This window comes from Chironomus tepperi, unplaced genomic scaffold (assembly GCF_022539635.2).
Source record: "Chironomus tepperi strain 1889 unplaced genomic scaffold, CSIRO-AGI_Ctep_v1 contig_419, whole genome shotgun sequence".
Taxonomy (NCBI): Eukaryota; Metazoa; Arthropoda; class Insecta; order Diptera; family Chironomidae; genus Chironomus; species Chironomus tepperi.
Genome location: NW_027226541.1, coordinates 184,952 through 205,238, shown reverse-complemented (window position 1 = coordinate 205,238; position 20,287 = coordinate 184,952). Strand labels below are relative to the sequence as shown.

The 20,287-nt window shown below is 32.9% G+C and overlaps 1 protein-coding gene across 2 annotated transcripts in view; it reads left to right on the top strand.

The window, feature by feature from the left end:
• The window catches only part of Ten-m (teneurin transmembrane protein Ten-m), a 175,220-nt gene that overhangs the window by 1,408 nt on the left and 153,525 nt on the right, over positions 1-20,287 (top strand). For both annotated transcript variants that reach the window (XM_070649070.1, XM_070649069.1), the window contains exon 2: positions 18,023-18,498. In XM_070649070.1, coding sequence (XP_070505171.1) covers positions 18,366-18,498 — 133 coding nt within the window. In that variant the 5' untranslated portion in view covers positions 18,023-18,365. The remainder of the gene's footprint in view (positions 1-18,022; positions 18,499-20,287) is intronic.

The window sequence follows — 20,287 nt, the reverse complement described above, 5'->3', positions numbered from 1 at the left end:
CTGACTGACTGACTGACTGACTGACTGACTGACTGGCTGGTTGGCTGCTTGGCTGCTTGGCTGCTTGGCTTCTCGGCTGCTTGGCTAGCTGGCCGACTGACTGACTGTCTTACTCACTGAGTCGTAAGATCTCAGCAATCGTTATTATCTCGGATTTGAAGCATTAGCTCAGTCGGGCTCAGTTCTATTGAGTTACTTTACCTTACCTTAGTAACAACGAACTTGATTTGCCGTTGAAATTAGGTTGCTGAGCAAAAATGTGCTTAAATCCTTCGACTAATATCACGAGAATGGATAATTTGACTGGGATTTGGGATTTTTCGCAACTCAAAAATGTGTAGCTTCTCACAACATTGTCCATCATTTTTTTTTTTTTTTTTTTTTTAAAAATAAACTTTTTATTCATTAAATTTTTAACTTAATTATGTACAAAGTTTGGATACATTTTATTTGTATTTAAATTTTTAAGGATTCTGGCTTATCGCCTTCAAACACTTAGTTTTGTAGAATCTGACTAGATTCTTAATAGACAGTTAGTGTACTCATATGTGACCCCATCTCTATTATCTCTTAAAGGACACAGATAACTTGTTCCAGAATAGCCAATACCAGTTTATTGATTCATAATCAGGCATCAGGTTCATGTGACTCTAGCGAAACTTAATACCAACAATTACGCCGGATTTATGATTGATCAACCGATTTGTGCTATTTAGATGCATAAATTCCAGTGTTAGACTATAAATGTACCTTAAGATAAGGGCTAAATGGGGTAAGGGGTAAGGAGGGTTTGCAATTTTGTTACCAAGTACAATTTCGGTTCTTGAGGTTGTTACACAGTGTTGTGGTACGATGAGGGGATGAGGGGGTCTAAAAGTAGTATTTTCTAAACGTTCCTCACCAAATTTTGCCCAGACATGACCAACTAATATGTTAAATGACCAAATATCCATTTCCCCACGAAACTTCTCGCCAATCTCCTCAGCCAGCACAAAAAACGCTCCACAAACCAAAACAACATAAAAAAATTATGAATAAATTCTCAGGGGTAAATCCATGAGTAAAGGGAACTGAAAATTTCGATGTGCAATATTTCTCAACTTGTTATTTTTAATTTCTTTTTAAAAAATATCAATAATTGCTAACATCTACAACTCGAACTTTTAACAAGCCATCAAGTAGTGCCGGTGGAATGAAATGCAATTGTATTTAATGCAATTATGTCCATACAAACTTAATTAAGTTAAAAAAACTCGAAATATTTTTCTTACGTTTTTACGTACGTAAAAACCAAAGTTTTAACCGATTGACGCAGTTTTTTGCAAATATTGACTTAATTAAGAGTTTAAAGAACTTTAAATAGACATAAATGAATGAAGTTTGGGTATGTTTATGAGTTAAAATGATTTCATCGTAGCAAAATTGAGTAATTATCGAAATATTATAATTTTTGTAAAATAATTTTACGAAAGTTTAACCGATTGACGGAAGTTTTTTGATAATATCTTCCTTAATAAGCATAAAAGCTATACTGTTTAGTTCAGAGAAGCTGTAGACCAAGTTTTTATACAACTTTAGTTGTAAAAAGTAAGGAATTGGGCCGTATTTAAAGAAATATTGAAAATTTAAACTTTTTTGTGACATTTTCTCACTCATGGATTTACTCTCAGAAAAAACTGTGTAAAAAAAATAGCAGAACTAAGTGTAAACTGTTATGAAAGATTTGCAAGTCTAAAAAAGAAGCAAGAAGCAAGTCTGGAGAATGTAAATCTTATATTTCACGATTGATAGCCGTGAATGACTCATGGCACTGAATGTGATTTCATATTAAAATTAAATGTGCTGATTGAAATTGAAAGCGTTGTGGATGGGAATGGATTATGAATCAGATGATGTACATGTGTGTGTGTGTGTGTGTGTGTGTGTGTGTGTGTGAAGGCATAGAAGAGACTTTTTTTCAATTTTAATTGTGATTTATCGATTGATTGAAAAATTTTCTTCGTGTACTTTATTGGATGTATGGGAGGTAAAGTGAGTGAGATAGAGAGAGAGATATCCATCGGCAGATATGGATCATATCAGGTTAATTGATATTGATTTAAATGGACAGATATGGAAGGATATGAATAGGATGATAGATCCTTAGAATGGAATTGATATGAGGTAATTGTCGGTAGAGATTTATAGTTTGGCATGGATAATTGAAATTTAGTGTTGGATTAGGGATGATGTAAGGGGTCATAAATGGTCGGTAATTGATCAAATCATAACCTTAAATAACCGAAAATTGAAAAAAAATTAAGATTTTAGGATTTTTTAAAATTCTCAAATTTCTATTTTTTAAATTTTAATTTTTTAAATTTTTGAATTTTAATTTTTTAATTTTTTTTTAATTTTTGAATTTTTATTTTTTAAAATTTTTAAATTTGGATTTTTTAATTTTTTTCAATTTTTAAAATTTAAATTTATCAATTTTAAAATTTTATTTCTTAACATTTTTAAAATTCAATTTTAAAATATTTTGAATTTTTATTGAATTTAATTTTTTAAAATTCTAAAATTTCAATTTTTTAACATTTTAAATTTCAATTTTCAAAATACAAATTTAAGTTTTAAATTTTTAAACCAATTTTAAATTTAAATTTTGCAATCAAAATTTAAAAATTTACCTTTTTATTTCCCAAACTAAATTCAAACTTCTAATTAAAATTCAAAAATTGTTGAATTTTGAAAATTAATTTTCTATCAAAATAACAAATCTAAATGAGCTCATGAGCACCCTAATCTCCTTAACATCCATACAAATTAACCCCCCAAAAAAAAAACAACAAAAACAATTTGAAAACAAAACAAAAAAAACTTTAAAATTTCAAATTACTTTTCCATGACAAATGTCATGTCCTTAGATGTTATCTGCCCCAATATGTCTTATCTCACATGGGATATCTCTCATAAAAGGAACGATTCATAATGAGCAACAAAAATTTAAAAAGAAATGGTCAAATTGAATTTTAATTTAACAAATTAAAGCATAACAAATAGAATGTTTTAAATATTTAGGGATAGTTTTTGAGATAAGAATTGTGTCGGCTTTTTCTAAAAATTTATTTTATTTGTTTATGGCCTTTGTTGGAACCCTTGATGCTCTTTGAACTTTTAATGTTGTTTTTACGACAAGAAAGAAAATTGATAAAAAATAATAATTATTTAAATATATTTTGAATTAGCAAGTTTGAGAGGGAGATTTGATATTTTAATTTTAAAATTAATTAGAATTATAAAAGAATTAAAATTATTGGAATTTTAAAAATAAAAAAAAATGAAAATTTTAAAAAAAATTTAAAATAAAAAATCAAAATAAATTTGAAATCTAAAATTTAAAAAAAAATGGAAATTAAAAATTAAAAAATTGAAAATTTAAAAATTGAAATAAATTTGAATTTTAAAAAAGTTAAATGTGTAAAGTTTAAAAATTAAAAAAAAATTAAAAACTGAAAAAATTTAAAACTTTTTAAAGTTAAAATTTAATTAAAATTATAAAAATTCAAAATTTAAATTTAAAAACTAAAGTTAAACTTTTTAAATTTTATTTGAAAATTTTAATTTAAAATTAAAAAAAATTGAAATTTAATTTTGATAATTTTTTAAGTATTCATTTAATTTTAAATTTAAATTTATGTGAATTCTAAAATTATTTTTAAAATTAAAATGTGTTTTTAAATAAAAATATAAGATTTAGTTTTTCAAATTATAAATTTCAAATTTTAATTTGAAATAAAATTTAAAATTTTTTAAATTTAATTTAAAATAAAGTTAAAAAATTTCATATTTAAATTGAAACAAAATTTAATTTCATAACTTTGAATTTTTTTTTTTAAATTTAAATTTTTATTGTGGTAAAATTAAAAAAAAAAATAAAATTAAAATTGCAATTTTTAATAAAATAAAATTTAAAAAATTAAAAATCAAAAAAAAAATCTCAACATAATAATTCAATTCCATCCAATAAATCTCAAAAACTCACATAACACAAAACCTCAAAAATTCTTTGTTCTGCATTCACAAATTAAGAAGATCAAGAATGATTCTCATTTTTAACATTCCCGTGCACTTTTTATTCCCCACCGTCCCCTCCCCTCACCTCAACAAAAAGCGCATCCAACAAAACAAAAACAAAACGATTTTTCAGCCTTCTGTAATTTTAAACTCGACTTTTCCACTCGACTGACTAAAATGTCCAAAAATTTTCACCAACAATTCGTCAGTTTTCCATCAATTTTCATCATGAAATGAAAATTTGGCAAAAATTTCCACATAAAATATGAAAAACCACCCACTTTGTGTGCCATTTGGTCAGTTCCTAAGAACCTTTCATGACTTCTTCTTTTACCACCCGTTTCAATATGTATGTATTCAATTCTCTTGATTCTCAACTTCTCCAACTTCTCAACATTCATATATAGCATGGCCTATACACGGCATTCACCGCTAAACATTCGAATAATAATAATAATAAAGAGAAGTAAAAAAAGCAAAGAGAGAAGAAATAACAAAATAGACAGTATAAACAGAAAATCCCATAAATGCGCGCCGGCATTGGAACTAATCACGAAAGCAGTGACTAAAGAAGAATGCGAAATTAAGATGAAGAGAAAGAATCTGAATATATGTGTATAATATAAATAAATGTATGTACACACACATGACTGGGTTAGGCAACTATATGCAGATATAGAATCAAATATACTTATGTGAAGGCACCTGAACTTCTATATTCTATTGTAAAGGCACCTAAATATTAGCATTCTAATAAGAAGGCGGCTGAATCCTCAAAACACTAATGTGAATGCACCTGAACCTCAAAATTCTAATGTAAATGTACCTGTACCTTAAAAACTCTAGTGTGAAGGCACCTGAACCTTTCAATTTTTTTAATTGCGCCTGAATAATTATCTTCTAGTGTAAAGGCGGCTGATTCTCAAAACTCTAGTGTGAGGGCACCTGAAACCTCAAATAAAAACTAATGTGAATGCACCTTAACCGCTGAAACTCTAGTGTGAAGGCACCTGAACTTCTTAATTTGAATGTGAAGGCACCTGAAATTTTAAATTCTAGCCTGAATGCGCCTGAATCTCAATACTCCAATTTCCAAAACACAATATCCAAAGTCAAAAATTGCATCCATTATCCGCCATTTTGTCAATTTTTCCTCCACTTCGGAAAGTTTTTGTTCATAAAATTGACATAATTTGATGAAAATTGAAAAAAAAATTGGTGATTTCGATAGAAAAAAGTGGCAAGCGTTGAATTAAATAAGAATTTTTTGCAATGGGGCCATTCACAAATTACGTAATGTAAAAAATCGATATTTTGTCCCCACTAATGTACCTAAACCCTTAAAAACTCTAGTGTAAAGACACTTTAACCTCAAAAACTTTAGTATGAAGGCACTTGAACGTCAAAACTCTAATTTGAAGGCACCTGAACTTCAAAGCTCTAATGTGAAGGCACCTGAACATTAAAAACTATAGTGTGAAGGCACCTAAACCTCAAAGCTCTAATGTGAAGGCACCTGAACTTCAAGAACACTAATGTGAAGGCACCTTAACCTTAAAATTGTACTATAAAGGCATTTTTACCTCAATTTCTCTAGTGTAAAGGCACCTGAACCTCAAAACTCTAGTGTGAAGGCACCTGAACTTCAACAACACTAATGCGAAGGCACTTAAACCTCAAAATTTCAATGAAAATGCACCATAACCTAAAAATCATTTCTAAAATTCTCAATAGTCATAATTTTCACACTCTCCATAGCCTGACGATTTACAAAATATTTAAAAGATTGTTATTTATACACTCACTCATGCTCTTTCTCACATGAGTATGAAAATGTTCTTTTTTTCTGTGTTTTGTGTGCCTTTGCATCGCCAAGCAATATTGACTATACGTAATAATAATAAAAAAGAAAGAAGAAAGATATAAGTTTAAAGATTATATTGTGAAATATGCTAATATAGTATCCAAACTGAACTGAATCATTCAAATGAATGTCTCCATTTCTTAGAATGTGAAATGCATGCATGAAAATTGAGAGGAAAAAAATGTTGTTGACGAAGTAACAATAATAATAATATTAATAAAAACGTCAGTATGGCCAGTATTTGCCTTTTATTCAAGCTATGGATTTACTAAACGATAGCTGCTGAATGATAAAGAATGGAGGGGAATAAATATGGTAATTTATTGAGTTACTTAATGCCTTTTGTTATTATTCACATAAGTATTTTCAGTCAATTATCTAGGAATAATGCAGTTGCATGTTAAATGCATGCGCTAAAAGGTCCTTTGTGGTGGATTTTGTCAGGATTTTTCATGGGTAATAATGAAAATTGAGGTGTTCTAGGGAAGCACTAAGAGGGGTAAATGGGGTATTGATGGTCACAATTCCTACTTTTCCAAAAATAACCTTGAAATCTCTAAAGAAATTAGCATCAATATTGACTAATAACTAAATTTCAAATTAAACGGTGATTCTTGCTTTTAACCGTCATTTTGTTTTTTTCCTCTCCACTTCGAAAAGTTTTTGTCCATAAAATTGACCTAATTTGATGAAAATTGATAAAATTTTTGGCTTTTCCGATAGAAAAAAGTGGCAAGCATTGAAATTAGTTGGACTTATTTCCAAAAAATCCTCCAATTTTCCGTCATTTTGTTTTTTTCCTCTCCACTTCGAAAAGTTTTTGTCCATAAAATTGACCTAATTTGATGAAAATTGATAAAATTTTTGGCTTTTCCGATAGAAAAAAGTGGCAAGCATTGAAATTTGTTGGAATTATTAGCAAAAAATCCCCCAATTTTCCGCCATTTTGATTTTTTCCTCTCCACTTCGAAAAGTTTTTGGGCATAAAATTGACCAAATTTGATGAAAATTGATGAAATTTTTGATGATTTCGATAGAAAAAAGTAGCAAGCGTCGAAAGAGATAGGAATTATCTTTAAAGGGGTCATCCATAAATTACGTAAAACAAAATATCAACTTTTTTAGACATTTTTTCGAATTAAGTTCTCAAATTGGAAGGCAAATGATGAAGAAATCGCCGATATTCTGGACATAGGTCTACTTGACTCTGCTTTTAATCCAGATTGGGTTGAATCTGGCCTAGAGCTAGAGTCTTGATTGCCTGGGGTCTGATTCTACGTCATGTGCTTTCCAGACAATTTTAAAATATTTTTTTCATATAGTTTTCTAAAAATAGTCAAAATTTACTCAAAAAACCATCAAAAATTTCCATATAATGCCAAATTTGTCGCCAATTTTGTCGCAAAATATATCCGCAAAATCGCACCGCAAGGATCCGTTTACATTCCCAATCCAACCAGAAATCTGATCCGTTTAATGAATTATTTTTCACTGTCATAAATTAATTCATTTAAGAGTCATTAAAAAATACATTGTATAGTCTCATCTATAATATATAAATGGAAGTAATGGGTAGAAGATCAACGAGTTAAAAAAGGGGTCAGTTCGATGCTTAATTTTTTTTATGCCGAAAATGTTTTATGTTTATTGCATGCTGACTGAGCTATTAATAATTTTATGGAACTTATGATTTTCTCTCTAGAATTTATTACTTATATTGTGCTTAACAATGGGCGCCCAAACAGGTATCTTATTGATGAAAACTCTGGAATTTCACTGCAAATTATCGAATTTTTTGAGTCTTTTTTTGGGATTTTTTTTAATTACTTTAATTGGACATATGAAGCATATTGTTGAGTTAAACTCATTTTCTAATCGTTATTGAGTGTTATCATGGGAATATGGAAATGATGTTATCAGCACGTGCTCGTTTAATACATTTTTAGTACTATATTTTAGTTGTTGGTTGCTAGTTGATGTAATTATGATGGAATAGGATGTGAATGGTTGAAGATTAGGAGGCTTAAGTGAATGAATTCAAATCCATTCCTTGCGAATGGACGCTCGATAGGACCTATTGCCTCATTTAGAGTCCGCCGAATTTTATGTCCGCCATTTTGAATTTTTCTCCAGCTCAAAAAGTTTTTAGCCTTAAAAATGACCTAAATTAGCTTAAATATCACAAATTTATGTTGCAAGTCAATGAAAAAAGTGGCAAGAGCTCAAATATACTCAATTTACAAGATTACATCCCAAATAACCTAAAATATCTGAATTTTTGTGTCAATAAATTCCGCCATTTTTTTTATTATTCTCCACTTTAGGAAGTTTTTGGTCCCAAAAATGAATAAAATTACCTCAATTTTCACAAATTTATGCTAAAAATATAAGAAAAAAGTGGCATAACCTCAAATTTACACAAATTTTCATCAATTACGCCTCAATTTCCAACCTTCCATATTCCACCATCCTCCGCCATTTTGTTTCAAATTACCCCATTATCCCCAAATATTCCAACTAATTTCATCAAATAAAATACAAAAAAAAAAATTCAAACAATTCTTCTTAAACCTGCATGCTTAACTCACGATTCATCTAATCCCTCCGTCCATCAATCACATGATCCCATATGACACCATAACAACACACATCTCAATATCTCCATTTCACTGACCCAAAACACCTAAAATTATATAAATTTTATTCCAGAATCACGAAACATTAACTTTCACTTGACTTGATCATTAAATTTGTTCTTATTTGCATATTGGGGATTGTGCAGTAGTTAGGTGATGGTATTAGGAATGGGGGAGGAGTAAGGGGAGGTGTAGGGAGTTAGGGGTTGGGGAGTAGAGAGAAGCTTCTGTAGCTGTCGTGAGTAATCTGTGTGTCGCGGGATATTAGAGTGAATTTTGAAAATGTCATAAACCGTATGCCGTGTGCGGTTTCGGACTAGGAAGAACTCTACAGAGATATAGTCATGGTGTGTCAGGTGTGTCAGGTAGGGATAGGAGGGATAGGAGGGATAGGAGGGATAGGAGGGATAGGAGGGATAGGAGGGATAGGAGGGATAGGAGGGATAGGAGGGATAGGAGGGATAGGAGGGATAGGAGGGATAGGAGGGATAGGAGGGATAGGAGGGATAGGAGGGATAGGAGGGATAGGAGGGATAGGAGGGATAGGAGGGATAGAAGGGATAGGAGGGATAGGAGGGATAGGAGGGATAGGAGGGATAGGAGGGATAGGAGGGATAGGAGGGATAGGAGGGATAGGAGGGATAGGAGGGATAGGAGGGATAAGGGGTTCAAAATATTGATTTCTCACGTTACGTAACTGATGAACAGCCCCACTCGATAATCTCTATAATTACCCCAACCTCCGCAACATGCCTTTTCTGGCATTTTTATTCATCTATGTGAAAAAAATGACATTTATTATTGATATTTGATACTTCTGTTGTTGTCTATAATTATGCTGTAAAGGTTGCAGTAGGCATTAGATATTAATTAAGAGATGGAATTTGAGATTTTGATTAGAAACTTGATTTGTCTTGCATAAGCGTAAATATAAAGCTGAGATTAGATTATCAGTTAATATTCAAGATGCATGTGGGCTTTTATGGACTTTTCGGTGATGACAACAAATTTTTTCAATCCAGACCATAATGTTGCAGACATTAAGGCCATAAATCACTTGTGTTTTTGCACATTTGGCCCAAAAAATTCAATAATTCTGCTTAAAAATTCCAACATTTATAATTTACGACGTACCAAAGGGAATAAAAGTCAAATTAACAGTCGGCATTTCAATAATTAAAAAGTATCTTCGGTATTAGTCATCCGACAACGACTATAAAGTCAATCTCCTTTTCATATACCTGCGTTTTGCCTTTGTTTTGCATATTTTTAAACCAGAAAAAAAAGTTCATTTGCATAAATTCAACTTCCATACCCAAAACACACAAAAAGAGAGAGAACGACAAAATGTAATAAAAATCCAATAAGACCCACAAAAAATGTAGAAAGATATTCCATCATTCAAGTCAAAGCAGGACTCAACATGTCTCAATTGTACTCAATATGTGCAGCACAAGTTTTTTTTTGCTGTTATATGGCATGGCAATCCCTTTTTGTGAAAGGCAAGCAGAACAAAAATACAAAGTTTACAGGCTATGAGAAAGATAAAAAGGAGAATGGCAAGTTGGAGAGTAATTTGGGTTGGGGTGGTTAGAGCGCATTTTTTGGGTTTGAGGGTTATTTTGTAATTTTTTTGATAATTCATTTCAAATTCATGTCAAATATGCTAACTTTATGATTATTAGGCTACAAATTGAAGCAAATTTGAAAATATCTACAAAATTCTCAATTTATGGTCCACTTCGAAAAGTTTTTCATCAATAATTTGACTAAAAGTTTATGAAATTTAGCAAACTTTGTTGTTTTTGCATAGAAAAAAGTGGCAAGGATAGAATAGTAAAGAAATTAAAATTTCTCAAGTCATCAAACCTGAAAATTTTGAATTTTTCATTAAAAATCTGCCATTTTGTATTTTTTAAAATTGATGCTATTTCATGTCTAAAACTGATTATCAACTCGTAAATACTCCCAAAACTTCACTCTAATCTCTAACAGTCAAAACAGCCTTAAATATCCCATCTCATTCCATCAACTTTTAATCTTCCGCTAAACCCCCACACACACAATAACCCAAATCGAAGCTAAGCCCCAAACAGAAAATAGCAAAATAAAAAAGGAATAAAATAAGAATAGCTTGCATGTCGACTTGCAATCTTTCATTGTCTTTTGTTCTTAACATATTCATATTATTATTGCCATTATTATTGTTCCTTCAAAAGACACCCATGCATATGGCAATTGTATAATGTGCGCGCACCCATCTCACTCACTCGCATTCTCTCTTTTTTGCTTTTTCTCAGCGATTCGTTTTAGCGAATTTCTAAAGAAATATCCACCTACGCGAAATGAATCGCTGAATTCTAATTAATTTTTTTAACTTTTCTCTCTTCTCTGTTTCTTAAGATTATTTTCGTTATTTTATTTTGTGTTTATTTCGTTTTCTTTCTTTTTCTTGTTCGTTAAACTCTCGAGCTAGTCTCTCTTTGTTTCAACAAAATAAGCACCGGCGATAGATGATGATGATGAAGATGATGAGGGTTTCACTGCGAGATATCTGAGCGTGGTTATAAATTTGTTTTGTTTTTGTTTTTTTTTGTTTTTTTGCTGAAGTGTGGCTCGGATAAAAATGTGATTTGTGGATGCTCTCTTTTTGCCTGTTTGAGTTGGGGATATCTTTTGGAGGAATTGCTGTTATTAAGATGGGGATGATAAGAAAATGTCTGTTATTTTTGGGCTTCTTTTTTACACTTTGGGAGGCTTTTTGGGTTTGATTTGGCTGAATTAGATTATATTTGTCAATTTATTGAACATTTTGGTACAAAAAAGTGAACAAATACATTTAATTTATCGAAAATTTTAAAATATTAAGAATTAAGCATGATTTTCTCAAGTTTTTAATTAAAATCCACCATTTTGGATTTTTACTCTCCACCTCGAAAAGTAATTCGTCTTAAATTTTCCTATATTTAAATAATTTTCTCAAACTTTTGAAAAATTTGTTAGAAAAAAGTGGCATGCATCAAAAAACATCCTAATATTTCCAAAATTTTCAAAAATAAGACCAAATTTTTCAGTATTCTTCATTAAAGATCCGCCATTTTGTGATTTTGTTATTCACCTCAAAAAGGTTTTTGGACACAAATTCACCAAAATTGAAACAACAATCCGCCATTTTGAATTTTTGCCATCCACCTCAAATAGTTTTCAGCTCATAAATTGCCCACAATTGTCAAAAATACCAAAATTTTTGACTGATTGTCAAGAAAAAAGTGGCAAAAGTACAATCATATCTCAAATATTGATCAATCCTCAACATAAACCTCAAAATCCACAAAATTGACACAAAAACCCTTTAAAAAAATTTCTCTAAAGTAGCAAAAAATATCCAATCGATCACTCTTGTCTCTATCGATCAATATCATTCAAATTTCAACCTTCAAAATTAAACTATTCCTACCTTTCTCAGGTCCCCACAATTTCACATTTAATAATATATGTGAACACATATTCAGATTCTTATGATTTCTCTGATTTTATCTCGCACCGAAAGAAGAAACAAAACAAAAAAATTTTAATTTCTTTTCTTGAGTTTTCGACTAAGCTGAGGCAGCACATGGTGCAGGGGTGTAGTCAGGAATGCTGTTGACCCCTCGGCACCCATCCTTGAAGGCGATGACTCACTTTTCTTACGGCCAAACCTACCAAATTTAAGAATTTTTGATAAAAGATTGGGTAGGGAGGGTTGGCACCTACCCTAATCCCAAGCCCCTTCCCTAGCCCCAACCCTATCCTCTATCCTACGCTAGCCCTTACCCTAGCCCTTAACACCCTAGCCCTCACCCTATCATGTCCCTCACCCTAGCCCTCACCCTAGCCCTCACCCTAGCCCTCACCCTAGCCCTCACCCTAGCCCTCACCCTAGCCCTTACCCTAGTCCTTACACTTTTCCCTTACCCTAGCCACTAGTCCTTAGCCTCTACCCTTGTCCCTACCCTATCCCCTAGCTCCTACCTTAACCCTTAACCATCTAGTCCCCTCCCCTCTCCACTCCTGAATACTCCTGCATACGCTCCTGACCCGCTAAATTAAAAATCATTCAAGAAAAAGTAAAAAGAAAAAAAAAAAAGTGAAGTAAACAGACAGAGAATGATGAGATCCATACGGTTCCACGCTTATTCATGGCTGTAACACGATATTTTATAGCTACTTGTGCACATTATTATGCATATATATATGTATGTATGTCTATTTGAATGTCGACCCACGTTTCAAGTCACATAATCTCTACGGCAGAGAAAGAGCTTAACTTGCCATAATGAGAGACATAACACTAAAAAGACATACTTTTGTATGGCGGATGAATGTGCATGCATATGTGCATATCTTTAATGTAGATTTAGATTTAGATTTGGATTCATACACATGTCCTGGGGTTTATGAGGGGTATACAAAGAGGTTCAGACAATTCATGGAATTTTAATGTTTATTGGTTCTGTTTTGGGCTATTTAGGGCAGTATTTATGACAGTGCTGCTCAATGATGTTCCATGACACGGTTAAATGTAGACAAACCCTTTGGGTGTAATGGAAAGAGCATGGTGGGAAGGGTATTTGAACTCGGGATTGGGTATCTTGATGGGTATTCATTAAATGCAGTGGTGGACAACTTGTGTGCCACGATACATTAGTGAGCCTCTAAAATGCCATAAACCGTATGTATTGTGCGGTTTTGGCTTCGAAGCTTACCACTAAAATGTACCGCGGAATATAAGGTTGTCCACCACTGATCTAATGTGACCAAGAAATGTGGTTTACTGTGTCAAACGTTTGAGAAACACTGCAAAATGCTAATATATGACGAATCTATCAGATTAAAATGATACAACTTAATCCAAATATGGCAAAATTATTGACAAATTTGAGTAGAAATTCCAATTATAACCTCACTTTTTAAATATTTACATCTATAAATTGACTGATTTTATTGATCATTTTCTCTTGTTATTTTCTAATAAACACTCGACGATTTATTATTTATTATTTTATCTAAGTAAACTTTGACGACTTGATTGATCTGCGGAAATATTTCTTCAAATTGTTAAGTTTTAAATAAATATACTTATTTATAAGTGGATTGGATGGCTTTGATCTGAGAATATTGATGGGAATGTTTGTGAATTATGTAACGCTTAAGGAAGAGGGGTAAGGGGTCCCGATGCTGAAACTGAGACCGAAAGATTCCCATCAATATTCCAGATCAAAGCCATCCAATCCACTTATAAATAAGTATATTTATTTAAAACTTAACGATTTGAAGAAATATTTCCGCAGATCAATCAAGTCGTCAAAGTTTGCTTAGATATAAAAATAATAAATCGTCGAGTGTTTATTAGAAAATAACAAGAACAAATAATCAAAAAAAATCAGTTCATTTATGGATGTAAATATTTAAAAAGTGAGGTTAGAATTGGATTTGTTGCTCAAATTTGCCAAAATTTTGCCAATTTCCCAGAATTTGCTAGTTTCTTGAATCAAGGCATCACTTGAGTTCAGACTCCAAAAAAGGAAGTTGGCTTACTTTTGCTGTCTGGACCTCTAAGTTTAGTGCTTAGACCCCCCAACTCTGCAGCCAACTCTGACTCTAAAATGTCTGATTTGAGTCTAAATTTCATTTAATTTCATTTTCCTTCAAAATTAAATATCTTAAATTACTAACTAAGACTTAATATCTGTATCTTCATGTGGTTTTCACATTGTCAAAATATGCATGCATAAAAAAAGATTCCTTCAATATTGCTTCCAGATGTTAGCACAGCAAAAAATTCTTGTTGCATAAAATTCTTTCACAGTTATTGTTATTAAGTTTGAATCCATTTTTGGGTAGGATTGTTCATGAAATTGCATCTTTTAGGGTAATAAGAAGGAAGGAACTAGTTTGTATGGACAGGATTTGACATGTCTAGTCCAGTGTTGTCCAAGCTGTGTGCCGCAACACACAGCGGCGAAGTCATCTTCCCTAATTACCCAACAATCTCCTTCAGCCCACTAATTTGCAGCCAAAATGAGTTCTAAATGTCATAAACCACATGCCATGTGCGGTTTTAGTCGTGGCCCACCACCAATGTGCGCCGTGGCTCAAACAAGTTTAGACAACACTGGTATAATTGAATGTAGAGCTGTAAGACGACTTGAATTTAGTATGGAGCAGAGTGGACTATTTCATACAAAATCTGAGTCGACTTCAAGCTCTGCTTGGATGTATGGTTCTTAGGTGGCTTAATTGGAGTAGGCATCCCTAGTAGAGTTGATGTACATGTAGATATAATAGGTCAAAACCTGTTGAACGCAGATCGAAGTAGACTTTGAGCTCTGTAGCTGAATAATGGCTTTCAGAGGTGGTTCTTGCTGTATGTGGCCCTTTCCGAAGGGTATGGCCATCCGCCGATGATCTATTCCACAATTTGCCAGGGACTACCTGTGGCAGATGAACTGGTAGGCTGCATAGCCTAGCTTGACTCAACCCTGAACCACAAATTAGTCAAATAACAGCCGTAAAATTGACAAAAATCACTCAAATCAACGCTAAACGGAACCAAACCAAATCTAACCAAAAATATGTCATTTCAAAGGTGACTAAGCCTAGTAAAATTGACACACAAAAAAAAAGAATGAAAATTTATTGTCTATGCACAATTTTATCTTCCTGTATATTTTCCACTCATTGTGTCTATGCACACATATTTATTTGTATATGCTGCATGTATACATGCTTTGTAAATAACTCGAGATTTTAGATATTTTCATTATGTTGGATAGATGATAAGATTTTTTTTTCAGTCACAGAAAAGAGCAAACAGACATAACATTTGCATGATTATTTATTTAGGAATAGATGTAAAGGAACAAAAGGAATTTACAGAAATAACAATTCTTATTTCTTTATGTTGTTGCTGCATGCTTTTCAATATGCGATAACGAAAGATGAAGAGGGAATGAAAATTGGGGACAATGTTTGTGAGACACATGTGTGGATATACTTTGTGAGGATATAACTTTATTTTAGGGAATTTAGGAATTTTAAGACCTCTTTTGTGACATTTTGATGACTTGCGACTAGATTTTGATTTGAGTATTTAAGGTTTATTATATCGAGTTGCTGATTCTACTTCAAATGTGGGGTTTTCTGTTTCAAAGATGCAAATTTCTGCTTCAAAGATGAAACATTTTACTTTAATGATGCAAACTTCCTCTTTAAAGATGCAAATCTGTTCCAAAGATGCAAACTTCTGCCTCAAAGATGCAAGGTTTTGCGTCAAAGATGCAAGTTTTGTCTCGAAAGATGCAAACATTGCAAAAGAAAAAACTTAGAATCAAAAGACGCAAAATTCGTATCGAAAGATTCAAATTTCTGCTTCTAAGATGGAATATTCTGCTTTAAAGATGCAAACATTTGCTTCAAAGATGCTAAGTTCTGTTTAAAAGATGCTAAGTTCTGCTTCAAAGATGCAAATTTCTGCCTCAAAGATGCGATATTCTACTTCAAAAGATGCAAACTTCTGCTTCAAAGATGCAAATTTTTGATTCATAGATGCAAACTTCTTTATTTTTTTGCAAAATTCTGCTTCAATGATGCCAACTTTTATTTCAAAATTTATTTTTTTTTGCCTCAAATGATGCGAATTTTTGCTTCAAAAATGCAAAATTCAGTTTAGAGATTCAAAGTTCTGCTTCAAAGTTCTGCTTCTTCCATTTTTGGCTTCAAGAATGCAAATTTTGGGCTCAAAAAATCAAACTTCTGCTTCAAAGAGACAAACTTTTGCATTAAAGATGCAAACTTTCGCATCAAAGATGCTAACTTTCGCATCAATTTTGCATCAAAGATGCAAACTTTCGCATCAAAGATGCAAACTTATGCATCAATTTCCACTTCAAAAATGCAAACTTTTGCATCAAATCATCAAAATTATCCACAGCAAAAACTGCCAATTTTACCACCATAATTCCATCTCCATTATATATTCAAGTTCATGATAACATCGCCTCAAAATCCAAACTTCATTTGACATTGCAAACAATCATTATGGAATGTCCGAGAATGTTTGTTTCACTGCCTAAACATCAATTCAGTTATAAGCCAGAAAACTGATAAAAATAACATTTGTATTAAAATAAACTTCGCAGCACAGCCAAGCATGAACCTTGGAACATTCCAATGTGTGCTTCTCGCCACTCTTATCAGCTTGCAGTAGTCCGGATGTTTGTGAACAATCTGTGAACAATATGAGATTTCGCAAAAAAAATGAAGCAGCATATAGGAACAACAACAACAACAAAAAAAAGAGTCAACGGAAGTACACAAATACACAGGCACTAAATGTCGTATTTTTAGCTCGAGAAGGGCACTTAGAACATTAAAGGAAACTGCATTTCCATCGTCACTTGATGATGACGACTGTGACTGGTTATTTTTTTTTTTTTGTGTGTGACTGGCTTTTTTTTGCAACTTTTGGGTTTTTTTGGGATATGGGAAATGGAGAGGAAAATGAAGTGTTTACAAATTTTCACTTCTTTTTCTTCTTTTTTTTTTGTTTATAAAATTTTCATTTGATGACGCGATGGTGCTAATGGAGGGCATACTGAGAATTGGAGTGGATTGGATGCCATTGTGGGAATTTTGACAGAATTTTTGGTTTTTGAGGTTAGGAATTTTTGAGGTTATGAAGTATAAGGGAAGGGATTTTGAGGTTAGAAAGCATGATATTAGGAATTTTTAGGTTAGGGACATTAAGGTTAGGTTAGGAACATTGAGGTTAGGATAACTTTGAGGTTAGGATAACTTTTAGATTAAGCACATTGAGGGTAGGATAACTTTGAGGTTAGAATAATTTTGAGGTTAGGGCAACTTTGAGGTTAGGATAACTTTGAGGTTAGAATAACTTTGAGGTTAGGGCTTTTGAGGTTAGGATAATTTTGAGGTCAGGATAACTTTGAGGTTAGGACAACTTTGTGGTTATGATAGCTTTGAGGTTAGGACAACTTTAAGGTTAGGACAACTTTGAGGTTAGGATAACTTTTAGGTTAGGAACATTGAGGTTATGATAACTTTGAGGTTAAGATAACTTTGAGGTTAGGATAACTTTGAGGTTTGGACAACTTTGAGGTTAGGATAACTTTGAGGTTAGGATAACTTTGAGGTTAGAATAACTTTGAGGTTAAGTTAACTTTGAGGTTAGGATAACTTTGAGGTTAGGAACTTTGAGGTTAGGAACTTTGAGGTTAGGAACATTGAGGTTAGGATAACTTTGAGGTTAGGTATTTTGAGGTTAAACTGTTCAAAATTCGCACAAATTCCCCACAACGACCCTCCAAAAAGCCCCATTTCCAAATGTTTATTTTATCACTTTCAGCATCTCCATTCAACTTGATGATTGACTTATAATTTCTCTCTCTTTTTTTGTCTATTTCAGAATAAAAATCTCTATTTCAGCATCTCAACATTGTGTATTTTAATTTTTCTGTGTGACTTCAAGGAAGAAGTAAGAAAAAAAAGGTGAAAATAACACAAAATTTATAATATGCGGTGCTTAAACATCAAGCTAGTCCCATTAGCACATTAATAATGGCCTTCAAGGGGGCCAGACAGTAAATTTTCTAATCCGTGACCATGAAGTTGATTTGGTGGCCGAAAGTGTTAAAAGCATCATCATAAGCATAAAAAGTGAAAAAGGAACCAAAAAATTACAAAAAAAAAAAATTATCGACTAAATATTAAAAAAAAGTAAAATTTTGTGTGTGTATGTGTACATGTGAATGTTTGTAAATATGCTAGGATCATCATCATATGAGTTCAACACCACAATGGAGTGTCGTGATCGTAGTGATGACGATAGTATTATGGGTGGTGCTGGATATAACAATATAAATTTGTTGAGAAACGGACGAGGTGAGTTTTTTTTTTAATAATTTAAATAATGAATACAATGGAAATATTTTTTTTGTTACTTGCTCATTATTATTAATGTTAAATGATTGGAAGAAAATAATGAATAATGAGGAGCGCGGTTTACTTGCTGTTTTATAAAATGAGGTGTTATTGAATTGAGGCTTTGTACAGTCAATATTGATTTATTTGGAATTTAATGAAATATTTTTGAGTCGAGCGAATGAGGCTCTTTTAATTCGAGTGTGACTCTCTCAAGTCGAGCGAGACTGTCTTAAGTCGAGCGAGACTCTTTCAAGTCGAGCGAAGATTTCTCAAGTCGAGCGAGGCTCTCTTAAGTCGAGCGAGACTCTCATTAAGTCGAGCGAGACTCTCATTAAGTCGAGCGAGACTCTCATTAAGTCAAGCGAGGCTCTCTTGAGTCGAGCGAGGCTCTCTTAAGTCGAGCGAGGCACTCTAAAGTCAAGCGAGATTCTCTTAAGTCGAGCGAGACTCTCATTAAGTCGAGCGAGACTCTCTTAAATCGAGCGAGGCTCTCTTAAGTCGAGCGAGACTCTCATTAAGTCAAGCAAAGCTCTCTAAAGTCGAGCGAAGCTCTCTCAAGTCGAGCGAGGGTCTCAAGTCGAGCGAGGGTCTCAAGTCGAGCGAGGTTTTCTTAAGTCGAGCGAGGCTGTCTCAAATCGAGTGAAGTAATTTTAGGTCGAGCGAGATTCTTTCTAGTCGAGCAAGGCTCTTTTAAGCTGAGCGAGGCTCTCTCAAGTCGAGCGAAGCACTCTTAAGTCAAGCGAGACACTTTTAAGTCTAGCCAGGCTCTCTTAAGTCGAGTGAGACTCTCTCAAGACGAGGGAGGCTATCTCAAGTCGAGCGAGGCTCTCTCAAGTCGAGCAAGGCTTTCTAAAGTCAAATTTGGCTCTCTAAAGTCGAGCGAGGCTCTCTAAAGTCAAGCGAGGCTCTCTTAACCGAGCGAGGCTCTCTGTGGTTGAGCGAGACTGTCTTAAGTCGAGCGAAACTCTCATTAAGTCGAGCGAGACTCTCTTAGGTCGAGTGAGGCTCTCACAATTTGAGCGAGGTTCTCTTTTAAGTCGAGCGAAGCACTCTTAAGTCGAGCGAAGCATTCTTAAGTCGAGCAAGTCTCTCTATAGTCGAGCGAGGTTTTTTCAAGTTGAGCTAAGATCTCTCAAATTAAGCAAGACTCTCTCAAGATGATCGAGGCTCTCTTGTATCGAGCGTCAAATTACTTTAACATCCAGAAAGTACTTCTGGATCCTGCAAATATCTTAAAGATATAGAAAGACTCTCTACATCTACAACAAGTGACAGCATCAACAAAATTGAACAATTTATGAGAATTACTATCAATTATCTCTATTTTCGGTACCAAATTAATTGAAGAGGTGGGAGGGACTGTTCATCTTCGATCATAATGTCAGTCAATATAAAACACATCAAATTGTGTCTCATCAGGAGCACATCATAATATCAATAAATTTGTCCACATCCCCACAATTGATATGCATCCTAACATCAAAAAACCACACAAATTCCCAAAAATTATTGATTATTGATACAGCAAGGCACAGCAAGTAAACCGCGCTGTTTTCAATAATTCACCAAAAATATTAAGCACAAGCTTTATTGGTTGTGGATATTAATAATATTTGTCGAACAATAGCCAGCAATGAGCAACCCAGCATGAATAATTAAATTCCAGTCTTCGTCATGTTCTGCACACATTTTTTTATACTTTAAAACATCTTCGCATTTTATGAATGAATCATAGAGAATTTTTTTT